We start from the raw sequence: 21,775 nt of genomic DNA, 5'->3' as shown, positions 1-21,775 counted from the left end.
AATATTACGGTCATTACTGTCGATTGTCCGAGCATAGCTCTAAAGGGACCTTCGCCTACAGGCCCCGGGGTCTTGATTTATTGACACTAACATTATGTTTGTGCTTTGTACACAATACTACATCCTTCGACAGAGAAACATTTGTATTACGTTAATAAAAAATATCTTCTGTGTAATATTTCGTTTATTTGAACTTCAAAAGACACAGAATTTGGGACAAGTGTTTCAAAATAAATCGCAATTTTTTTTTAATCCCCGTGAAGTGGTTTTTAACATCAATATTGAAGATAGACATTAGCGCAACGGAAGTTTGGTTTTTATTGCCTTCAAAAGAACATTGATCGCAATCACTCATAAGCACCAGAAATACGATGCTTTAGACCAGAGGTGGCCAACCGGTAGATCGCGATCGACCGGTCTATCGTGGCTATTAGTTCAGTCGATCGTGGTAAGACAAAAAAATATAAATACATAGAACAGACTGCGCAACATAATCATCATCATCATCACCTGCACGCATCATCTGCATCTTGTATCATTTGTTAATGACCATTACGACACATTATTTATCCTCTTTTCCACACAAAAGTTATCTTTTATTATTTAATTTCAGGTTTATTTTAATATTTTTAATAAAAGAAAATATGCTACTTACTTGTATACTGAACTACATTGTTTCATTAAATTTCATTTCAATATTGTAGTAATTGTTACGTTATAATATTCATTGTAAAAAAATCATATTTAAAAAAAAAAAGACTAGCCCGCTGAGTTTCTTGCCAATTCTTCTCAGGACGGAGGCTAGTTCTTGTGAATTGGCGGTAGTTCTTTTGACGTTCAACAAGTATTTACTTTCATTTATGTTGAATAAATTTTTTTTGATTTGATTTGGTTTGATTTGATTCAAGAAAGGTCATTGGTAGATCGCAGTGTGTTTCGTCAGTAGACAGTAGATCTTGGTTCTAATCAAGTTGGCCGCCCCTGCTTTAGGCCCTCACTTAAACAAAGTATACACAAAACAGATTCCACACCACCAATAACAAGAATAATCCGGCCAATATTTCATTATTTCATAGAAAAATAATAGAGCAATTAAGGTTAAGCGATACAATAATATTTTCACTTACGAAATATCTTTATTAGTAATCCCTAATACGCAGGATTTATGTCGATACACCCAACGCATTGAGCCTTTAATAAATAACGTCTCTTTCGTTTTGTCCGAGTGAGCTAAGCGATAATATGAATTATGAATGAATGGCAGACAAACTGTATGTGTAATCTTAATTCTGGTAATCACAGTCTTAGTTCGGTCATTGAATAGGGCTTCAATGGAAAATAACCTTTAACATGTTATCGTAAAGCTCATAATTAGCTGTTTGCAAATGAACACGTTGGGCTGCTCATCAGAGTCTATCATGGGCAGAGACTAACGATTGTCAAGTCGCAGTGATTAAATTTGTTGTTAGAAGAAAATTTTAAATGTGTGAATTGTTTTAATGAAATTTATGTTATCGATTTAATATTGCATAAACTATATATGTATTAAAAATTTTGTTTTAGCGATGCACCGGTCTTCGCATCCCGCTGGCGGGTACCAATTTTTCTAATGAAATACGTACTCAGCAAATGTTCACGATTGACTTCCACGGTGAAGGAATAACATCGTGCAATTAAAATCAAACCCGCAAAATTATAATTTGCGTAATTACTGGTGGTAGGACCTCTTGTGAGTCCGCACGGGTAGGTACCACCGCCCCGCCTATTTTTGCCGTGAAGCAGTAATGCGTTTCGGTTTGAAGGGTGGGGCAGCCGTTGTGACTGACTATACTGAGACCTTACAACTATATCTCAAGGTGTGTGGCGCATTTACGTTGTAGATGTCTATGGGCTCCAGTAACCACTTAATACCAAGAGGGCTGTGAGCTCGTACACACATATAAGCAATAAAAAAAAAAATTATAGAAAGAGAGAGAGAAAGAGTATTCTTTATTGTACAACAAAAAAAATAAACAACGCAAAACCTTAAATACAAAAAAAAATTTTTAATTCGTGGTCTTATCGCTAAGAGCGATCTCTTCCAGACAACCATCAGGTGAACAAGAATCATTTAGAAATGAATTACAGGCGGTGTACCTATCGATTGAAGTATGTATATGTAGGTAGGTATATTTGATTTGATTGAAATATAATGTGTGTATTTGTTTTTATTCATCATTGCGCCTAATTTCTTTATCTTGATTTTGGCTGGCAGATAATGTCTTAGGCATTATTAGGGGGGCGAAAATGAATAGTTAACTATCTTAACTATAATATGCATCGTTACTTTGTCACGAAGCGAAAGCGTCACCTGGTGGATTTAGGCTGCAACTAGTAGTCAACTCACTTCGGGTGACGTGGTATCTTCGTAATTATTAAATTTTATTTGTCATTGATACAGAATCTCAGTGCATGACGAACCACTACTCGTACGTTATGTCAAAAGATAATGAAGATGTCAGCTAATTCTGCGACAAAAGATATGAAATAAAGTAAGCACAGTTTAGTGTTCGGATGTTGGGCTGTATCGGTTTTTTTGACGTGACAACGTTTATAATTCGATGGAGCCGGCTGCACGCACGAAAAAACATGACTCGTTGAGGCGTTCCATTTAAGGCTTGAAGTGCAAGCGAGAGCGCGCAACGAGCGAAAAAGAGGCACAATCGGCCTCCGCGTTCGGCAGGGTTCGACATCTGTCTCTCTCCTACTAGAGTGAGCGATGCATCCGCGTGGACAGCTGCTATACAATAATACATTTACATGTTTTCGCCAAGTATGAAGTTCAGTGAAAAATGAATGTGGTGTCAATTGTCCATACAAAATATCTATCAAACAAATAAAATAAAAATTTTCTTTTGAAAAATGAAACCATTCCATCTGTATTTTCTTATGACGTTGTCACTTTCAACTATCGTCAGTAAACCGACTTTACAGACAACCGATTTTTTTTGTATTAATTTCCAGCATTCATAATACAGGACAAATTCCCTAGCAAGGGTTCGGTGTGTGCGAAGCCTTTAACTTTTGAATTTTACAATGAAATAGGTGTTCGTTCGCGTATATACAAAATAATTTCAAATTTTCCTCCGCCCTTATCTGATGATAAATGGGTGTGCGTAAATCAAAAGTTTGCATGTTAGAACATTTTCGTTTTATTAATAGGACCTTTGGGAGACGCCGTAAATTTGACCTCTTTTGGTTTTTTATGACAGGATTTGGTGGGAACAAGCGTTTGTCGTTAATACCAGTCTAGTTACACTTAAATACTATGGTAGTATTGTGACGGATTTAAGCTCAGTTTCAAAACGGCCTTGGTTTTCAAAGTTTGAGAACAGTCTTAGATGCTTTGCTTGGATGCACACTGACCCAATAAAAAGTACCGACCAAACAGTATAACAGATACGTTGATACATTCTGATATTTATAATAGTAGTGTTAAAAGCACTACGATTCAGGATAAAATAAAATTCATTTTAATTATTACGACAATTAGAAGTAAACTTTAATATCACATTTCATTCATCGCTTTCTTGAGGTGATCCGTTCGCTGATTCACTTTGAATAGAACGATCTTCATATCGTCTATGGCATGCTTTAAAATCACTGTGTCTACAATGTTCCAGACCATTCAAGAAATGTTCTAGTTTTTTTTGATATCGTTATTTGCTATTTGACGACAGATGGCGTTATACAGAACTGTCCGGATCATGTCATACTGGTGGTAGGACCCCTTGTATGCGTTTCGGTTTGAAGAGTGGGGCCGCTGATACCTTAGAACTCATATCTCATGGTGGGTTGCGGCATTTACGTGGTAGATGTCTATAGGTCCGGTGACCTTTCAACACCAGGTGAGCCGTGAGCTCGTCCACCCAATAAAAATATGTAAAAAGTATCCTATCCCAAACTATCTGTCACCGAAATCCAACCAGCCGTTTTTGCGTAATTGAGTAACAAAGTTCAAGACAAAAACACTAAACTTTAACGTTTATCTATACTTAATATTATAAAGAGAAAAGATTTGTTTGTTTGTTTGTATTGAATAGGCTCCGAAACTACTGAACCGATTTGAAAAATTATTTCACTGTTTGGAAGCTACACTATTCCCGAGTGACATAGGCTAGAATCTTTTTAAAAAAAAAAATTAGGGATCCTTACTAAAACTCCAATAGTGTAACCCTAGGTGTAAAAAAAGTACCTAAAATATTCTTTACATCGCGTGCCCTGCGAAAACTATTGATGATAGAATAAAGTAATATACTACGACTTTGTAGAACACATTATTATTTACAAAAAGTGTCGGGACAACATATGTCTAACTATTATAGTTGTGCCGCAATAAGTGTTCTTTTATTTTAAAAAATAAAACAACGTCAAATATCGTTGAAATTTTTGTTAAAGATCCGAGCTGAGCCGGAGCGGGCCGCTAGTAACATAATAATATTAAAGATGACTAATTAAACATGTATTCCCGCAGGCTTGTTATATCATCCGGGTGATATTAAACGTCCCACCCAGGGTCGCGGAATATAGCGAATAGCGTTCATCCCGCATACGCACGTGGCCAAACTATTAATGTCGTCCTAGTTGAGCGGAGGGAAGCGATTATTAGCGACGCGGAACAATGCGACAACAGCTAACGTAACTTATTAAGGCAATACGCGACGCGTGTCTCATCAGACAAATGAAATATCAGTTAGTTGCTGCTGTAAGGGTTTTTTGAGAAAAATTAAATGTAAAACAACCCGTAAAATAATTTTTGTAAGAAAATGTTCGATCCCGCCTTCTCACGTTAAAACTGTATAATCTCAAAACTTACTAATTTTACAGGAGAGTGTTTTAAAGGTTTAACATGTGATATTTTTAATATTAATAATCTTTGCAACATTTATTTTTTATCTTTTACTAGTTACATTATCTGTCTTTTAAAGTAAGATAAAAATAAGTATAAATTTTTTACTAGTTGTCAAAATATAGGCAAACTAAAAAAGAAAAAAACTAAAACTAAAGTACCCTATTTTGACAGTATTAATGAGAAAAATACTGGTGATTCCAAATGTTTACGCTACGCAGTTTCAATTTCGAATATTTTTGGAAATTGTACACTTTTAATGCGAAAAGGCGATATGTAGTTTGTGTAAGAAAAGCAGATTTTACCCACCTATTCGCTGGTAGCCTAAGAAGCTATTCCAGCTACACTCGGACGGTTAAGTGAGCTCACGGGCTCAACTTGAGAGAATTTGCTAACATTAGCCCTAGTAAGAGCAGTGATTCATAGAATCTACCGCCGGATCGGAATCACGACCCACTGAGAAGATCCGGCGAGAAACTCAATGGGCGGTGTCTATGGGTCACTTCAGGTAGACTTCATAATCGCGATCCACTTTATCGTTTCGCTTCAGGTGATCCGTTCGTCGCTTCGACTAGAACTACCTTCATGTCGCCACTCGTCTGATTTATGTCGAGAACATTCTCGGCTTCATTAGAGCACTCTCGATGTAATTGGAACATTCCAGCATGTTTTAGATCATTCGAAAGAATTCCTAGTTGTGTCGACATGCATTTTTGTTAACGTACCAAAGATGGCGTTACTCATACCGAATAACAGCATTAGTAAATAAATCTAAACTTTTTTATTTTTCTTATTAACGTATTTTAAGCCATTCCGGTCTCAATTTGCGGAGCAGTTGTTATACTTTACAGAAATAAAGCTTAGAACTAATGTCTCGGGTGGATAAAGGCATTATTATATGCTTATGGATATGGTCTCTGGTTAACACCTTGACACCAGACAGACCGTGAGTTTGTCCGTTCTAAGCAATAAAAAAAAAATCGCGTCATTGTAAAATAGCAGGAATTCACTAGTTTACGCGTAATCTCTGATAATCTCTCTCTCTCTGAAAAATAGAAATCTGTGATAATCAGAGACCCATTTACCCACAGACACAGCCCACTGAGTTTCTCGCCGGATCTTCTCAGTGGGTCGTGTTTCCGATCCGTTGGTAGATTCTGCGAAGCATTGCCCTTGCTAGGGCCAGTGTTAGCAGCACTCCGGTTTGAGCCCCCTGAGCTCACCTACATGTTAGGGCGAAGCTGAAATAGCCTTTCAAGGCTACAGCATAGGTAGGAAAAAAGAAGAGACCCATTTTAATAACTCTCATTATTATAAAAAAAATGTACATAATAAGTAGACGCGCCGTAGAAGTCTACGAATTTACGTAGACCACACGTAGAGGTCTACGAGACATCCTAAAGCCTAGCTCGTATGTAGAAAACTTTTTTACGTTCAGACGCATTACGCATCGCTTAGCATCGCGTTCTCAAATTTCTCATTCACGTAGGACAAGGTTTTAACCCCTTGATGGATAAGCGCCATTAATATCAGTTACTAATTAGTTTTTGTCGGATACGCACCGACGCGTTTGTTGAGGTCATGTTAATACTAAGGGCTTTCGAGTCTTGATCTGGACAAGCTTAAGGCGATGATTTACCGTTAACGCTGCCTGTAAAACGTCATTCTGAATTTCTGATTTTGATTGCATTTAAAAAAAAGAACGATTAGATTAATCCGGCTTACAGTTATTCCAAAAATAATAATAATAAATATTTACTAACAATCACGTCACGTTAACTGGTCCCGTGTTAAGTTCGTAAAGAACTTGTGTTATAGGTACCAGATAACGGAAATAAATATAAGATTTTTATTATACAAATACATAATATATTTAATATACATCCATAAACCTGGAAAATACATTTTTATATTTATCAAACAAATATCTTCCCTTGACGGGATTCGAACCCGCGACCCCCTTGTGTATACTTACCAGACCACTATACCAGACGGCCGAAAAATATTAATTTGGTGGTAGGACCTCTTGTGAGTCCGCACGGGTAGGTACCACCACCCTGCCTATTTCTGCCGTGAAGCAGTAATGCGTTTCGGTTTGAAGGGTGGGGCAGCCGTTGTAACTATACTGAGACCTTAGAACTTATATCTCAAGATGGGTGGCGCATTTACGTTGTAGATGTCTATGGGCTCCAGTAACCACTTAACACCAGGTGGGCTGTGAGCTCGTCCACTCATGTAAGCAATAAAAAAAAAAAGTAGACTATGTCTAAATAAGTATAGGAAAATAGAAAATTTACGCTATTATGAGCCTGCATCGATGGGCACATGTATACTGTCGACGAATGAAGCAATAACGTGTCGTTTCGATTTGAGGTGGGACAGCCGTTGTGCGTCATAATTTAAACTTCGAACTTTAATGTTATAACGAAATCAGCGTTGTGTGAACTTCGCATATAAATGAATATTAAAACTAAAATATCACTCTTAAAAGTTTTGCATCACCACTAAACTTTAAAAGTTTTGGATCACCACTAAACTTTAAAAGTTTTGGATCACCACTAAACTTGAAAACATTGATGACAAAACGGTTAATTTTTTTTTTAAATAATAATTATATTAATTTTGGTAAACTCATAAAATGACCAGTAAAATAATGATTCCGTTGAAGCTTATGGGAAGTATTAAACGGTAGGCAGCGACTTGGCTCTGCCCCTGGCATTGCTGAGGTCCCCGAGCGATGGTAAAACCACTCGCCATCAGGTGGGCCGTATGCTCCTCAACCCAAAATTCAATTAAAAAAGAACGTACTAGAATCTTACGAACTAACATAAAAAAAAACAGAACGACGTCATCAACCCAACAGCCAATCGCAAAGAACCTCATCGAGGTAAAAGATTTATTGATGCCGATTACGGAGAACTAAGTCTGTAGCCGGCTGAACATCAAAAGGATGACTCGGACGCGGCCCAAAAACATCACTGATATTTCATTTGTTACGTTTATGAAGTTCTCGGAACGAGGAAGTAATTTTCAGATGCTTCCGTATTAATCACGTTTTTTTTTTACGGACCTCACACTTCCTATCTTTTTTCCAGCAGCCCTCCGTTGATCTTACGCTTGGCGTTCCACGTAATTCTTACAAATTCGGTGTATACATAGGTATATATTTTTAGTAGTTTTTTTTGGTTCAACTTTTCTCAAAATCCCTGTTATAGGACTTGTGAAGCAATGGAGGATTTAAAATATGGTGTTTATTTTGGAGAAAAAAACAAGCAGTCCAGTGTTTTTGATAACTTTTTCACAAAAATATGGCCCGGTTACTCCTTGGTAGCTAACACCTCAGCAAGCTATAACTGCAGCTAAATAATATCCACGAGGCACCCTAGTGACTAACTGAGAAGCTCTGGTAGAGCTTTATTAAGTATAAGCTCGAATATTTTACTCATTCCAAATGTTCAGATTTTTTACTATTCTTTGCTTACCGCCCAAGATGTTGAAATTATCAGTTAAATTACGACTAGCGCATCTATTTTGTTGAAAATATATGTTTTTTTTTTTAATTAAGAAATTAATCAAAAATTTTACGAGATAGTTCCAGCTGTTCCATACATTTCATTTGATAAAATTTACTTTGCAACAGGATTTTTTCAGGTTCTTTCGTCTTCGTGTTATAATCTTCTTAATAATACTGGATGAATATATATTTATATGTCGGAGAAGTTACAAGCATTAACACTATCGTCAGATATCACAGGGGCGAATAGGGTGATCGACAGAGAGAAATATTGAGTACACCAATCACGTTTGTTGTCTTAGAATAATTTAGGAATCTTCTAATGACGTTATCAAACGAAAACGAATGACAGTTCTTAGGACGGAGGCAACGCTCTCCAAGAAGGGTGATAGGTAAGTGTGTAATGGCGTCTACGCGCCTCCATCGCCTAGGCTGTGTCGTAGCACGAAGTTAGCCGAGTTCCAACGTTACCGCAATCGTGCTGCCATCTCTCGGGAATCGTATCGTGTTTCGTTTAGCTACCAAACTAATGACGGTCTTCGACATAATAATATATATTTTTAATATACAACTTAGTGTTGAGTTTTTTGCAAATTCAAATTCAAATTCAAAATCATTTATTTCAACTTAGATGTCAGTATAACACACTTGTTGAATGTCAAAATATAAATAACAATGTTAACTCTACCACCGGTTCCAAAAAAAGCCACAGTCCTGAGAAGAACCGGCGAAACAAACTCAGCGGGCTTTTTTTTTGTTTTTTCTCAAATATTTACTTTTTTTTTTAAATTATAAAAATATTTACAATAAAGGAAGAAACAAGTCAAAAAATACAATAAAAAAAATATAATAATGAAAAATTAAAAGGCCAGGAGCAAACGCCTCATTCCCATTGCAGTGTGGAACCCTAAAATATCTCTTAGCCAAATTAAATAGGCGAAATTGTTCGGATTGGACGCCTGTACCCGAAATATCAAGTCCGCGAGTGTCGAGGCGTTTGATCTTCGAAGCCCTACTCAATATTGTCGTTCGCCGCTGACGAAAATAAAAGTTGAGAGGATAGATTATTTCGGAACGAACCTTTCGACAATATTACAGTAGACAATTACCTCACCCACGTCCCTTGAACAGAGTCTTACACATGAGTAACAAAATTCAAATTTATCCTTGTTTATTTAGACCAATAGATGTTACAGTGTTCCTCGCCGAGTATTTTTAGCTACTAATAATGCAATGAATACTACGTACGCATACGAATACTGATTGTATATTAAGTACTATCCAACGAATACGATTAGCCGATTCTATAGAGGAAAGAGACAATACAGCGGTCATCGTAAAAAATAATATTTTTTTCATTGCTTACCTGGTGTTAAGTGATTATAGGAGCCAACAGCACATCAAAACATGGATGCCGTCACCATCCTTGCTACTTGAGGTCTATGTCTCAATTTTTTTTATTGCCCTTGTAAGCAGACAAGCTTACGGTCCACCTGATTGTGAGTGGTTGGTTACCGTCGCCCATGGACTTCAGCAATGCCAGGGGCAGAGTCAAGCCGCTGCCTACCGATACGCACTATAAAATTTCTGCTGGTTCGAATCTTGTTACACGACTTTTTACCTTCATAGTGAAAGTCACTCGTGAATATGTGTTAAGTACGTATTTCAATGGAAGAAATTTTAGTCGCCTACAGGATTTGAACGCTGGCGCTTCATCGCTCGATACGAATTACTCCTGGCGTCTTAACCTTTAGGCCACCACGACTGCAGTACATATACCCAAAATTGCGATAAATCATAAACACTATTTGCAATAGTAACCAATCGAATTGCTGGTTTGAGAGCTTATTCTTCTTCTTCTTTACATTACCATCAGGCTGCTAATCGTTCCAATATTCACGTTACCTCAAATTTCATTCAAATCAGTAATATTCTCAGCCTGCGTACTCAAAATACAAATCTAAATTTACTAACGAATAGTTTTAAGTAAACTTTATATGTTTAGTTAAAAGGTTCAAAATCAGACAAACTCTGTTGTTGTTATACCAACATTAATTTGCACTTAGCCTCTCTTATTCATATAAAGTTGACTGCTCACGATTGTAATTTAATGGAAGAGTCTTGTACTAATAGAATAGGTCTTTGTTTTAGTTCTGCGAATGTTTATATTCAAATTCATTCCATCTACTTTCTCTATCAATTTCACATACGTTTTGTATAAATTATTTAAATAATTATTATTACAAATTGAATCATTTTGATATATTTCGAAAAAAGAACTAAGTTAAAACTAATTGGGTATTTTCTTTGTGCTTTGACTTTGATAGCAAATTTATATTACTAGAGGTCCCGCCGTAGTCGAAATTCCACTATAATTAATTGGAATTGTAAGTTTGCACACTATTATGATTGTATTTTATACTCCTATAATCACAAATTTCGCCAAGGCTACATTATAAAAAAATATTAATAAAGACAATTAATATTTAATCTATTCTCAATTTGACCACAGACGTCAAGAACAAAAGTTTGACAATAAATAGTATGCACGCGTGTGTGCGTCAAATACATGGTATGTAGTGTGTGTAATGTTTTCTTTATTGATTTAATGTATCTGTTATGCATTATTTGAAAAAAAAATTAGCATTGTGCACTTCTTCTCTATATTCTCTATAAGTGTGGAAAATTTAATACTCCTCCGTCCGCGCAATTTACGTAAAAAGGGATACAAAGTGTTTACTTCACGTATTAATATATAGATTATGATATAAAAACGAACGTTTTATTTTTTACGGACCAAAAATTTAGTATTTGAAACGTTGGAAATAATATAATAAAGATAAGAAACAATAATAAAATAAAAATAATAGACTCGCTATACTACACTGAAGCCCTAAAACTGATATCTCAAGGTGGGTGGCGCATTTACGTTGTAGATGTCTATGGGCTCCAGTAACCACTTAGCACCCGGTGGGCTGTGAGCTCGTTCGTCCATCTCATCATCCGTTTTATTTTATTTTTATTGATTAAAAATAAAAAAAACTCCCGAAATTCACAAAAACAATTTAAAATTATATCCCAAATTTATATCTTATAATAAAGTTTATCTATCCATCCAAAATATTCAAAACTATATATAATACATATATTTAAGTAGACTAATATAGATATAGAAGCGACTAATTCTATTTTCAAAAATAGAATCACGCATACTTTTTTCGTCCATCTCTCGCAAAATAGGTTTTACCTACGTCAAAACGGGCAAAATGAGAACGGGTTTTCCGTTGACTAAATTTATCATCTAAGTTCACGAATTTTATTGAATCTTCCCTTAAACTAGAGATTTCTTATCTGGCCGCCTCTACTGTAGTAAAAGACCCGTATAATTTTATCAGGCCCCTCTTTCTAGATTACATTGTGAGATAGTACATTACTTTTTCTTATCCCTTTTTTGTTACAGGAACACCGAATTTCAAGTAGAGAACCACAAGAAAAACGAGACGGCTCAAAAGCAAAAACAAAAACATCAAAATACAGTATTTTTCGTCAATTATAAATAAATATTGTCTGTAATATTCTGGAATCGGCTTAAAGGACGCGAAAGAACGTATGAAGTGTAATAAAGGATTGAAAAAAACCTTTATAGATATCGCGTATGGCTGTATGCTACGAATAAAGGCTGTATGTATGACAGCAGCACATTTTACAGGAAAATGAACCGTAATAAACAGTAAGCTATCTTGCTTCACATAACTGTGTTGCGAATTTTAAAAAGGTCATGCTTGTTCTTAGTTTGACATACAACGTTTTATTGGGAGGTCGTGTTGTGTAAAAGTTGGCAATGGTCCGAATAAATAATAAAAATCTACAACAAATAATTATACCTAGTATTTTTTTCGGGTTTCGCAAAAATAGTTAAAACAACATATTTACTTACACGGATTGATCTCGCCACAATAACTGTTAAATCTATACATATAAATAAAATTGGAGTGTCTGTTTGTAATATTGAAATAACCGCTTTTTACTAGATGCATATGAATATATATACGGTACATACACCAAAATAAGATTTTTTACAATTTTTGTCTGTCTGTCTGTTTGTTCCGGCTAATCTCTGGAACGGCTGGACGACTTTTTCTCCGCGTCGTCGTCACCTGCGGTACGACAATAACCGCGGGTAACATCGCGGGACTCAACTATCGATAATAAAATTTAATGTTTCCGAAGCGAAGCGAGGGCTGGTCGCTAGTATATTATAAAAAAGCAATATGAAAATCAGTTTAAATTACAAATTATGACTATCCAAAATAAATTCTACTGTATTTGTGATTCAAATGAATCCGAGGTCCCGAAATACCGTCGCTGTACGAACGTGTTACTGAAATTATTCCCAAAAAGCCTAGGCTTAGAAAATAAGGCGCCGTCTCTCTGACGGATTTCTGTCCCTAATTGGGCATTAAAGGGGCCGAATTAATTCTTATTACTTTTCCTTAATTACGGGCCTACAGGTGTCGCCGAAACACTTATATGTAGTACAATTCCAGGAGATTCTAGAAAGATCCCTATGATTTTCGGATTCTTTATTCTTTGCTTCCATTATAAGTTTTATTAATGTATTTCAGCAGACTTTCAAGAATTCTTTTTTTTTATTTTTTTTTATTGCTTAGATGGGTGGACGAGCCCACCTGGTGTTTAGTGGTTACTGGGGCCCATGGACATCGACAACGTAAAGGCGCCACCCACCTTGAGATATAAGTTCTAAGATCTCAGTACAGTCACAACGGCTGCCCCACCCTTCAAACCGGAACGCATTACTGCTTCACGGTACAAATAGGCAGGGCGGTGGTACCTACCCGCGCGGACTCACAAGAGGTCCTACCACCAGTATTATTATTAGTATTATTATTAGTATTATTATCACCACCAGTATTTATATTATCTTTACACATAATTTGAGAATTGAGCTTTGATCGAGAATTCAAAACAGGTGACAAGTGTACTTGACTCAATTGAATTTCTGCCGATATGATTATCAGCCGAACTGTGACGTCACAAGTGGTGGAAGCATCTCTGTATTACTTAGCATCGTCGTATTATTTATGATAATTTACGAGCACGGGGTCCACTTGGTATTAAGGAGTTACCGGAACTCTTAGATATTATAAAAAGCTCGTTACTATCCATATTGAGACAAAGGGCCTCAATTGCACAGTACGAAGACTGTCCCTTTCGAATCGAAAGTCATCACTGATTTGCGGCAGAAATAAGCATATGTGGTACCTACCAATGCGGCCTAACAAGACGCCCTACCACCACCACTAATTACACCAATTATATTTCTGCGGGTTTGATTATTGTTACACGAATATCATTCCCGAACGTTTGTTAAGTCCATATCTCATTAGATGAATTGACTTTACTACTGGATCTCGGCCTAATCGCATCGCTCGATACGAGCACATCGGACGTCTTATCCTTTAGGCTACGACGGCTTCGACGAGATAACCTTTAGATATGTGGTCTTAATCCCAACATTCGAACTGGCATGCTCATTTAAAAAAAAAAAAAAAAAACTATCACATTTTTGAACTTTCGCGCACATACAGTATTTGAAGAGTTTATTTACCGTTAGTGCGCGCAGCACAAATAGTTACATATGTTATTTACGATGGCGCGGTCGACACCGCGGAACATTTGTAGGGTTGTCGCCATATAAGTTTTATTGTTACAAATTGACGAACGAATAAGTACCTTCATCCTGTCGATTTTTGCCACGAAGCAGTTATGCGCTTCGATTTGAAGGCTTGAACAGCCTTTACACAATAGTACGAGCTCATGTCTCAAAGTGGGTTATGGTCTCTAATAACCACGTAACGCCAAGCAAATTAAAAATAACAATATTCATTCATTAATGTAATAATATTAAAAAGGTCAAAAGTGGTTTTACCGGTTACCGAAAACCGACTTTTAATTTTAAAAAAAAATTATTCATCTTCCACGTCATACTAAATACGTTTCAAACTATAAACTCCAAAACTCAAGTTTTACAGAGACTCTTAAAAGTGAATATGATATAAAAGGGATATTTTTTGCAGCAGAACCCTTAAATTTGTGTTTGCTCTAGCTGGACAAAATTGATTTCAGCCCAATTGGATCTCTGCACTACCAAATTTCGATAATAACCCAATGACATACATACAGACTTTGCCATGAAAAACTGTAACATTGATTAAGGAAACCTAAAACCATTCCTAATCCACAAGTTCCATACTTAGTGGAGGCCTCCCTAACGGAGGACCGAAGACCTTTGAAAGGGCGCCGAAATCTACTTGAATCCAGTAGATTCAAGGCTAGGTTTCACGAGCCTGGTCACTGTGGCGAAAGGCCTGCCTAGCAGGGGCGACTGTGGCCTGATGGGAGTTCCAAGCCATTTCAAATAAGATATGACGTCATCATTGCCACGCTGCTTACAAACCATCAAAGGCCTTTGAAAAGGTCATACGACTACACGAGCAGCGTCGTACTGAAAATAATTTCATTAATCTAAAAACTATTTAGTATCAGCCCTGTAATTTCGACACGTTTCAGCGGTCGCGTTGTTATTCAGAATGGACGAAGGCCGTGTGCGGTTGACGTCGTGTTAAATAATAGTCATGTTTTAGTGTCTCGTTGCCATTATTCTCTTGAGCGGGTATCCCAGACGTTGAGCGGAGTTTGAAGCCAATGAGCGAACGTTCTGGATACTTACTCAGCGAACATTTTAGCAGTAAAGTGAGCTTTTAGTTATCCGAACTTATTAGCCTTCGAATGAGTATAGTTTAACAGTAATTTTTAGTGGTGGCAGGACCTCTTGAGAGTCCGCGCGGGTAGGTACCACCACCCTGCTTATTTCTGCCGTGAAGCAGTAATGCGTTTCGGTTTGAAGGGTGGGGTAGCCGTTGTAACTATACCTGAGACCTTAGAACTTATGTCTCAAGGTGGGTGGCGCATTTACGTTGTAGATGTATATGGGCTCCAGTAACCACTTAACACCAGGTGGGCTGTGAGCTCGTCCACCCACCTAAGCAATAAAAAAAAGTATTTGAAGAAGTCACTTAGTTTATGATGTTTATTAATAAAAAATTTGATTTATTAACTTTTCTTGTCGCTGTTTAGTATTTTTTTAATTACACTTTATGCACATTATCGTACATTAATGGACTTAATGCCTAAGGCATTCTCTACTGGTCAATATCTATCAGTATCAGTAAGTATTTTTTATGTTTGTTTTTCACTAGAAGATACATAATTGCTTAGATAATATTTTAGGGTACGTTTTCCCTACTACTAACTAGCCTTTATCATTTATTTCGTAAATATTTTGAATTCTTGCCTAAATATCGATAAACTCTGCAGTACGATATCAAACTAAAGTTACTACTACTAAAAGTTACTACTTCTTTCCTTTTACTGCAGAGCCAAAAATAACAATATTAATTATTAAAAATCAGAGAAAATATAATTTGTATTTCGAATTAACATTACAGTACATTGGAGCCATTTCCATTGTACAATGCAAAATTAGGCTTGGTCATGGAGTCAAGTGTACTTAAAAAATGACTGTATATTTTATCGATATATCGATAACGATAGATATATATATTGACCTGTTATATTGGTACACTAGAGGTAGGCATCGTTCATACGTTAGGTTTTTTTTTTTTTTTTTTTTTTTTTTTTTTTTTTTTTTTTTTTTTTTTTTTTTTTTTTTTTTTTTTTTTTTTTATTGCCCTTGTAGGCAGACGAGCATACGGCCCACCTGATGGTGAGTGGTTACCGTCGCCCATGGACTTCAGCAATGCCAGGGGCAGAGCCAAGCCGCTGCCTACCGTTTAATACTCTCCACAAGCCTCGTTTGAAGAAGGACATGTCATAGCGCTCGGGAAACACCGTGGAGGGGAGCTCATTCCATAGCCGGATGGTACGTGGCAAAAAAGACCTCTGGAAACGCACTGTGGATGACCGCAGTGGCTCCAGGTAGTATGGATGAACTCTACTCCGGTGGCGGGCGGTGCGATGGTAAAAACGAGATGCCGGTATCATCTCGAACAATTCCTCAGAGCACTCCCCATGGAACATACGGTACAAAATACAGAGGGAACCGAAGTCCCTCCGCAGACCCAGAGGTTCCAAACGATCCGTGAGAATGGGATTATCGACAATCCGAACGGCCCTCCTCTGTATGGAGTCAAATGGAAGAAGCTGGTATTTGGGAGCCCCGGCCCAGAGATGGGAGCAGTACTCCACGCGAGGCCGGACTTGTGCTTTATAAAGCAAAAGTCTTTGTCCAGGCGTGAAGTACCGCTTCGCTCTGTTGAGGACTCCCAGCATTTTGGACGCCAACTTGGCTTTGCCTTCCAAATGACTCCGAAACTGGACATCGCTCGAAATGTCGACCCCAAGTATCCCAATACTCTCGGAAGGTTGCAGGGATACTCCTTGGAATTGCGGCGCCATGACAAAGGGGTCCTTCTTCGCAGTGAACGCGCAAACTTGTGTCTTTAACGGGTTGAATTGAACCAAGTTCAATTCACCCCATTTGGAGACTCGCCCCAGAGAGTTCTCCACTTCAGACACAAGTTTTGATCGTCTCTCTTGCACCACGCCACGAGAGAGACTCTGATGGCCGATATATCGCGCATCCCCCGTGCTGTCATCCGCATAGCAATGCATGCCATCAATAGACAGCATGTCATTGATATACAGGATGAAAAGCGTGGGGGAGAGCACCGAACCTTGTGGAACGCCAGCGTTAATGGTCATGGTATCAGAACAATCACCGTCTACAACGACCGTGATGTTCCGCCCATCCAAAAAGCTAGCGATCCACTTGCAGAGACCCTCGGGGATTCCGTAAGATGGTAACTTCGACAGAAGTGCCCTATGCCAGACCCTGTCGAAGGCCTTCGCGATATCAAGGCTCACAGCAAGAGCCTCGCCCTTGCTCTCCAAGGCTTCAGCCCACCTGTGAGTTAGGTATACAAGAAGATCGCCAGCTGAGCGACCGTGACGGAAACCGTACTGTCGGTCACTGATCAGCTGGCGATCCTCCAGATACTTCAGGAGTTGTATATTAATTATTCGCTCCATCACCTTGGAAAGCAAGGAAGTTATCGCGATAGGCCTATAGCTCGATGGGTCCGACCGGTCACCCTTCTTGGGGATAGGGTGGACGTGGGCGGTCTTCCATGAAGACGGAACCCTGTTAGCGCAGTAAGAGAGGCGATACAAACGCGTTAGCGCAGGCGTCAGCTCAGGGGCACACGTTTTTAGAACCACTGCAGGGATACCGTCTGGCCCACTCGACTTATGGACGTCCAGGAGTCGGAGTTCCCGCCTGACTGCACACTGTGTAAAGCAGATCTCCGGCAGGGAACTATCACACCGGAGGATGTTCGGTGGTGTGGCACCCCCGTCGTCCACAGTCGAGTTCGAGGCGAAGAGTTTGACCAGAAGGTCAGCCTTCTCTTTCGCACTATGGGCCAGACTGTCATCGGACTTGCGTAGTGGTGGGAGACTAGACCTGCAAAAGTTACCTTCTGCAGCTTTGGCGAGCGACCAAAAAGCACGGCTCCCAGAGGGAAAGCTCTTCAGTCGCTCGCCAATTCTAGCAACGTGCTCCGATTTCGCCCTGGCAATAACCTTCTTGTAGGACCTGGAAGCGGCGTTATATTTCCGCCTTTCCTCTGAGATGTTAGGATCCCGACGTCTCCTAGCATCGTCCCATGCAACGTATGCGGACCGCTTGAGGTGTGCAGCATCCCTGCTGGCATTGTTATACCAGGGTCTGCTGCGACCCCCAACGGGCACTTCAGAGGAGGGGATAAACAATTCCATCCCCTGGAGCACCACGTCTTTAAGACGGTCCGCACAGACGTCAGGATCAGCAGAGGAAAAGCAGAACCGCCCCCATGGGTAGGATGCATAAAACTCACGCAATCCATCCCAATCTGCTGACAAATACTGCCAAACTCTTCGATACCTGGTCGTCGTTCGACGACTAGGACGAGAGAGTGGTGTGGCAGCACGGATAAGGCAGTGATCAGACGATCCAAGTGGAGCGTCGACCACCACACTGTATCCGGCTGGATCGGTGGTCAGCAGAAGGTCCAACAGAGAAGGCTCGTGCCCCTCAATATCTGGGACACGGGTGGGCTGTGTCACCAGCTGGGAGAGGCCGTAGGCCAAGGCGAAATCGTAGGCAGCCCGACCCGGGAGGTCAGTGGTTCTGGACCCCAACCACTCTTGGTGGTGAGCATTAAAGTCTCCAAGAACCACCACCTCCGCAGATGGGTACTGCTCAAGCACGCGGTTAGTCCCCTCTTGCACATGCTCTATCAGAGCTGAACCTGCATCACTGCTGTGGGACCTGTACAGGCACGCGTAGACTCGGGTACAACCCCCGTGATCTACGCGCAGCCACAAGAGGGACAGGTCCCGTTGCTCGAGGCTTCGTAGACGGCGACAACAGACATCAGCCCGGACGAATACACACACCCCGGCTTTACGCAGGAAGTTGTGCTCCAATACGTAGCCGGGGTATTCAAGGTACGAAGTATCATCTGGAGCAGATATCTGCGTCTCCGTCAGAAAAAGGAGGGCAGGCTGCGCCGTCTCAAGATGGTGGTGTACGGCGTCGAGGTTGCTATGTAGACCCCTTACATTGCTGAAATCCACATTAAATGTGGAATGGGGAATCGCCGACAAAACCCTTTTCCTTTTTCGAACTTTCATATATATTTTTTTAATTTTATTTGGAGAGTGGGATTGGGTGGGGTAGGATGTTCGAGGCGAAATCGTGACAATACCTGAATAAAGCGCGGAGCACAGTACGTGCTCGACCACGGGTTGCGTGAGCGACTGACGCAGGGCATGGAAGGGCCCCCAGTCCACCCTGCGTGCGATCGCCGGGATCCACTCCGGTCTCCGACTCCGGCACGACGACCGCACGACAGGATTTTACACCGGTTGGCGGGACAGCTTCCCGGGGCGGAGTTTAGTAGTGACACCCGGGTTCAGGTCCCCAACTGACCGGCGGGCGGCGGCGAACACCGTTTCACTGGGTCTCCCTATACCCCCGTCAAACAATCACGTCCCGCGAGCTCACACGCACGTCTGCTCCGCATGTTCCAGGTATCGCCAAGATTCACCCCCAACAAGGAAGAGGAAAGGGAAGGAATAACACTGGCTCTCCAACCCACACGCCGGAACACAGCTAGGCTATTTGGCGGCGGACTCTAGTTGGAGGGTGGTCGCCAGCCAGTCGGACAAGTCCTACCACCGATTATGTATTCGGCTCCCGTTTTGCACCACCCAGGGGTCACTTGTAGGGAATCGCGGGTAAAACCTACGGAAGCGGGAAGCAATCGACCCCCAAATAGGTAGGCAGGTCGTCATCGTTCATACGTTAATAATGTGGAATGCTATGGAAATTAAAATACATATTTGCACTTACCTGTTTACAATGTGGCCGACTTACCTTATTCATAAAATGATTGATTTGAAGAATTTTTACTAAGCCTTACCTGTAAAAGAAAACGAAAATTGAGTATTTATTATCATTACGGAGACGGTGAAGTTGGAAAATACGTGAAATGGCACTATATCGGAGGACTTTATCCATTAACAACAGCAAAAGACATTATTATTAAAGAAATAAATAATGTATTGTTAAAAGTACACCGCGACATAGGTGCTCTATCTTTATCTTTTCAGAATTTCTGTAAATAAAACGGTCGTCTGGAAGATATCCCTTTTACCGATAAGACTACCTATTGTACAACTATATCTGCTGTTTTTTTAAAATGTTAATTGTATTTCGGTGTGCAATAAAGTATCTTCTCTCTTTGTCTATCTTTCACAAGACAAAATATATTATCCAACAAAAACATAATAAAGAGAGATTTACGATGGCTGCGTTTATTTCAGCTTGTTAATAGAAAAAGAAAACAAAAACACTCTGTGTTTCCTTTAGATAAATCAAAATAATCTCGTCAAGACAAATATATTCATATCAAAGTCTATGTCAAGACTCTATGAGCTCAAGGACCAGAACGGGATCATATATGTTTTAGTGTTATCATCGGAAGCAAAACATTTGCAAAAAAATCTCATGGCGAGCCTACAAAATGATCAAAGTAATTTGATTATAAGAATCCATATAACATTCAAGCTTAGTGTTTGAAGTGATTAGCACAATTTCGGCTTATAATCAATAAAATTTGTTGTGTGGGCAATGTGCTTTTTGCATGTGCCATTCAAGGGCGGATCCAGCTTTGGCGTCAGGAGGGGGTCACATAGTCAAATTTTCAATGCGTTCATTCCGCCATCATACAAAGTTATTATATTATATTAAATTAATTATATATTGAAGGTATGTAGTTACATAAAATATGGTGACAAAATATATAAATAAAATCATTATGTTCAATTAGTGGTTCATCTAAGTCTTGGAAGCAGCTCAGGGGGGGGGTCATGACCTCCATGACCCCCCCCCCTGGATCCGCCTTTGGTGCCATTGGACAAAAGTAGAGCAGAAACTGTGAAATGTCATATTTAATAAAAATTAATGTATAGTCATAATGCTCTCCACGATACCAAGGATCGCAGCAGATGGAGAGCAATTGGACATGAGAGAATAATGCAGCGGCGGAATCAAGACCCTCAATAATGAGGAGAGCGACACAAGGAAAAATCTATAGCTCAATCTTTGTTTTAATTTTAAGCATAAATACATATATAGTAAAGTATATAAAAATTAATACATAGAACACGTATAAAAACAGATCGCTTAGAAACGTCGCTATACGAGTGATTAAAGACTTGATACTTGAAGTTGTGTCATATGTGCAATGCGTCTTGATTTTCTGGAAGTCAACACTACTGTCTAAAGACTTGGAATCGTAATTAAGTTTTATGTGAGCTAAATTAGCATGACAAGTTTATTGACATAATATGTGTAGAAAATCAACACGGATAAGATCATGAGTCTATTTGAATATTCAGATTATAATTCAGATAATTTAGGATAATTTACGTAGAGTTTAAAAAATTATAATAAATTAAGAAATTAAATAATAAATTAAAGAAATTAAAAATAATCAATAAAATAATAAAAAACGTAGATCTCTTCTGAAGTATGAGATAAAAATGAATTTCTAATAATTTCGTCATTGGTCATTACTTATTTCAAGGTTTACAAATCGCGAGTTGTACTGAACTTTTTAAAGGCCCTCAAAGCTTTTTTTTTGCAAGATTAAAAAGGGATTTTAAGATTTTTCTTTCATTACTTATTTCGTGGAATACAAATCGCGAGTTATATTGAACTTGAA

General features: G+C 39.0%; 1 protein-coding gene across 6 annotated transcripts in view; it reads right to left on the bottom strand.

The window, feature by feature from the left end:
- Positions 1-21,775, bottom strand: part of Cpkc (conventional protein kinase C) — a 219,766-nt gene that overhangs the window by 103,265 nt on the left and 94,726 nt on the right. The window contains exon 2 of one of the 6 annotated variants that reach the window (XM_062669545.1): positions 14,522-19,969. Within the exon in view, the coding sequence (XP_062525529.1) occupies positions 16,218-19,178 (2,961 nt within the window). The 5' untranslated portion in view covers positions 19,179-19,969 and the 3' untranslated portion in view covers positions 14,522-16,217. 6 annotated transcript variants of the gene reach the window in all.

The sequence above is a fragment of the Bombyx mori genome, chromosome 8 (assembly GCF_030269925.1).
Source record: "Bombyx mori chromosome 8, ASM3026992v2".
Taxonomy (NCBI): Eukaryota; Metazoa; Arthropoda; class Insecta; order Lepidoptera; family Bombycidae; genus Bombyx; species Bombyx mori.
The sequence above is the reverse complement of the archived record's forward strand: the minus strand, read 5'-3'. Positions and strand labels throughout refer to the sequence as shown.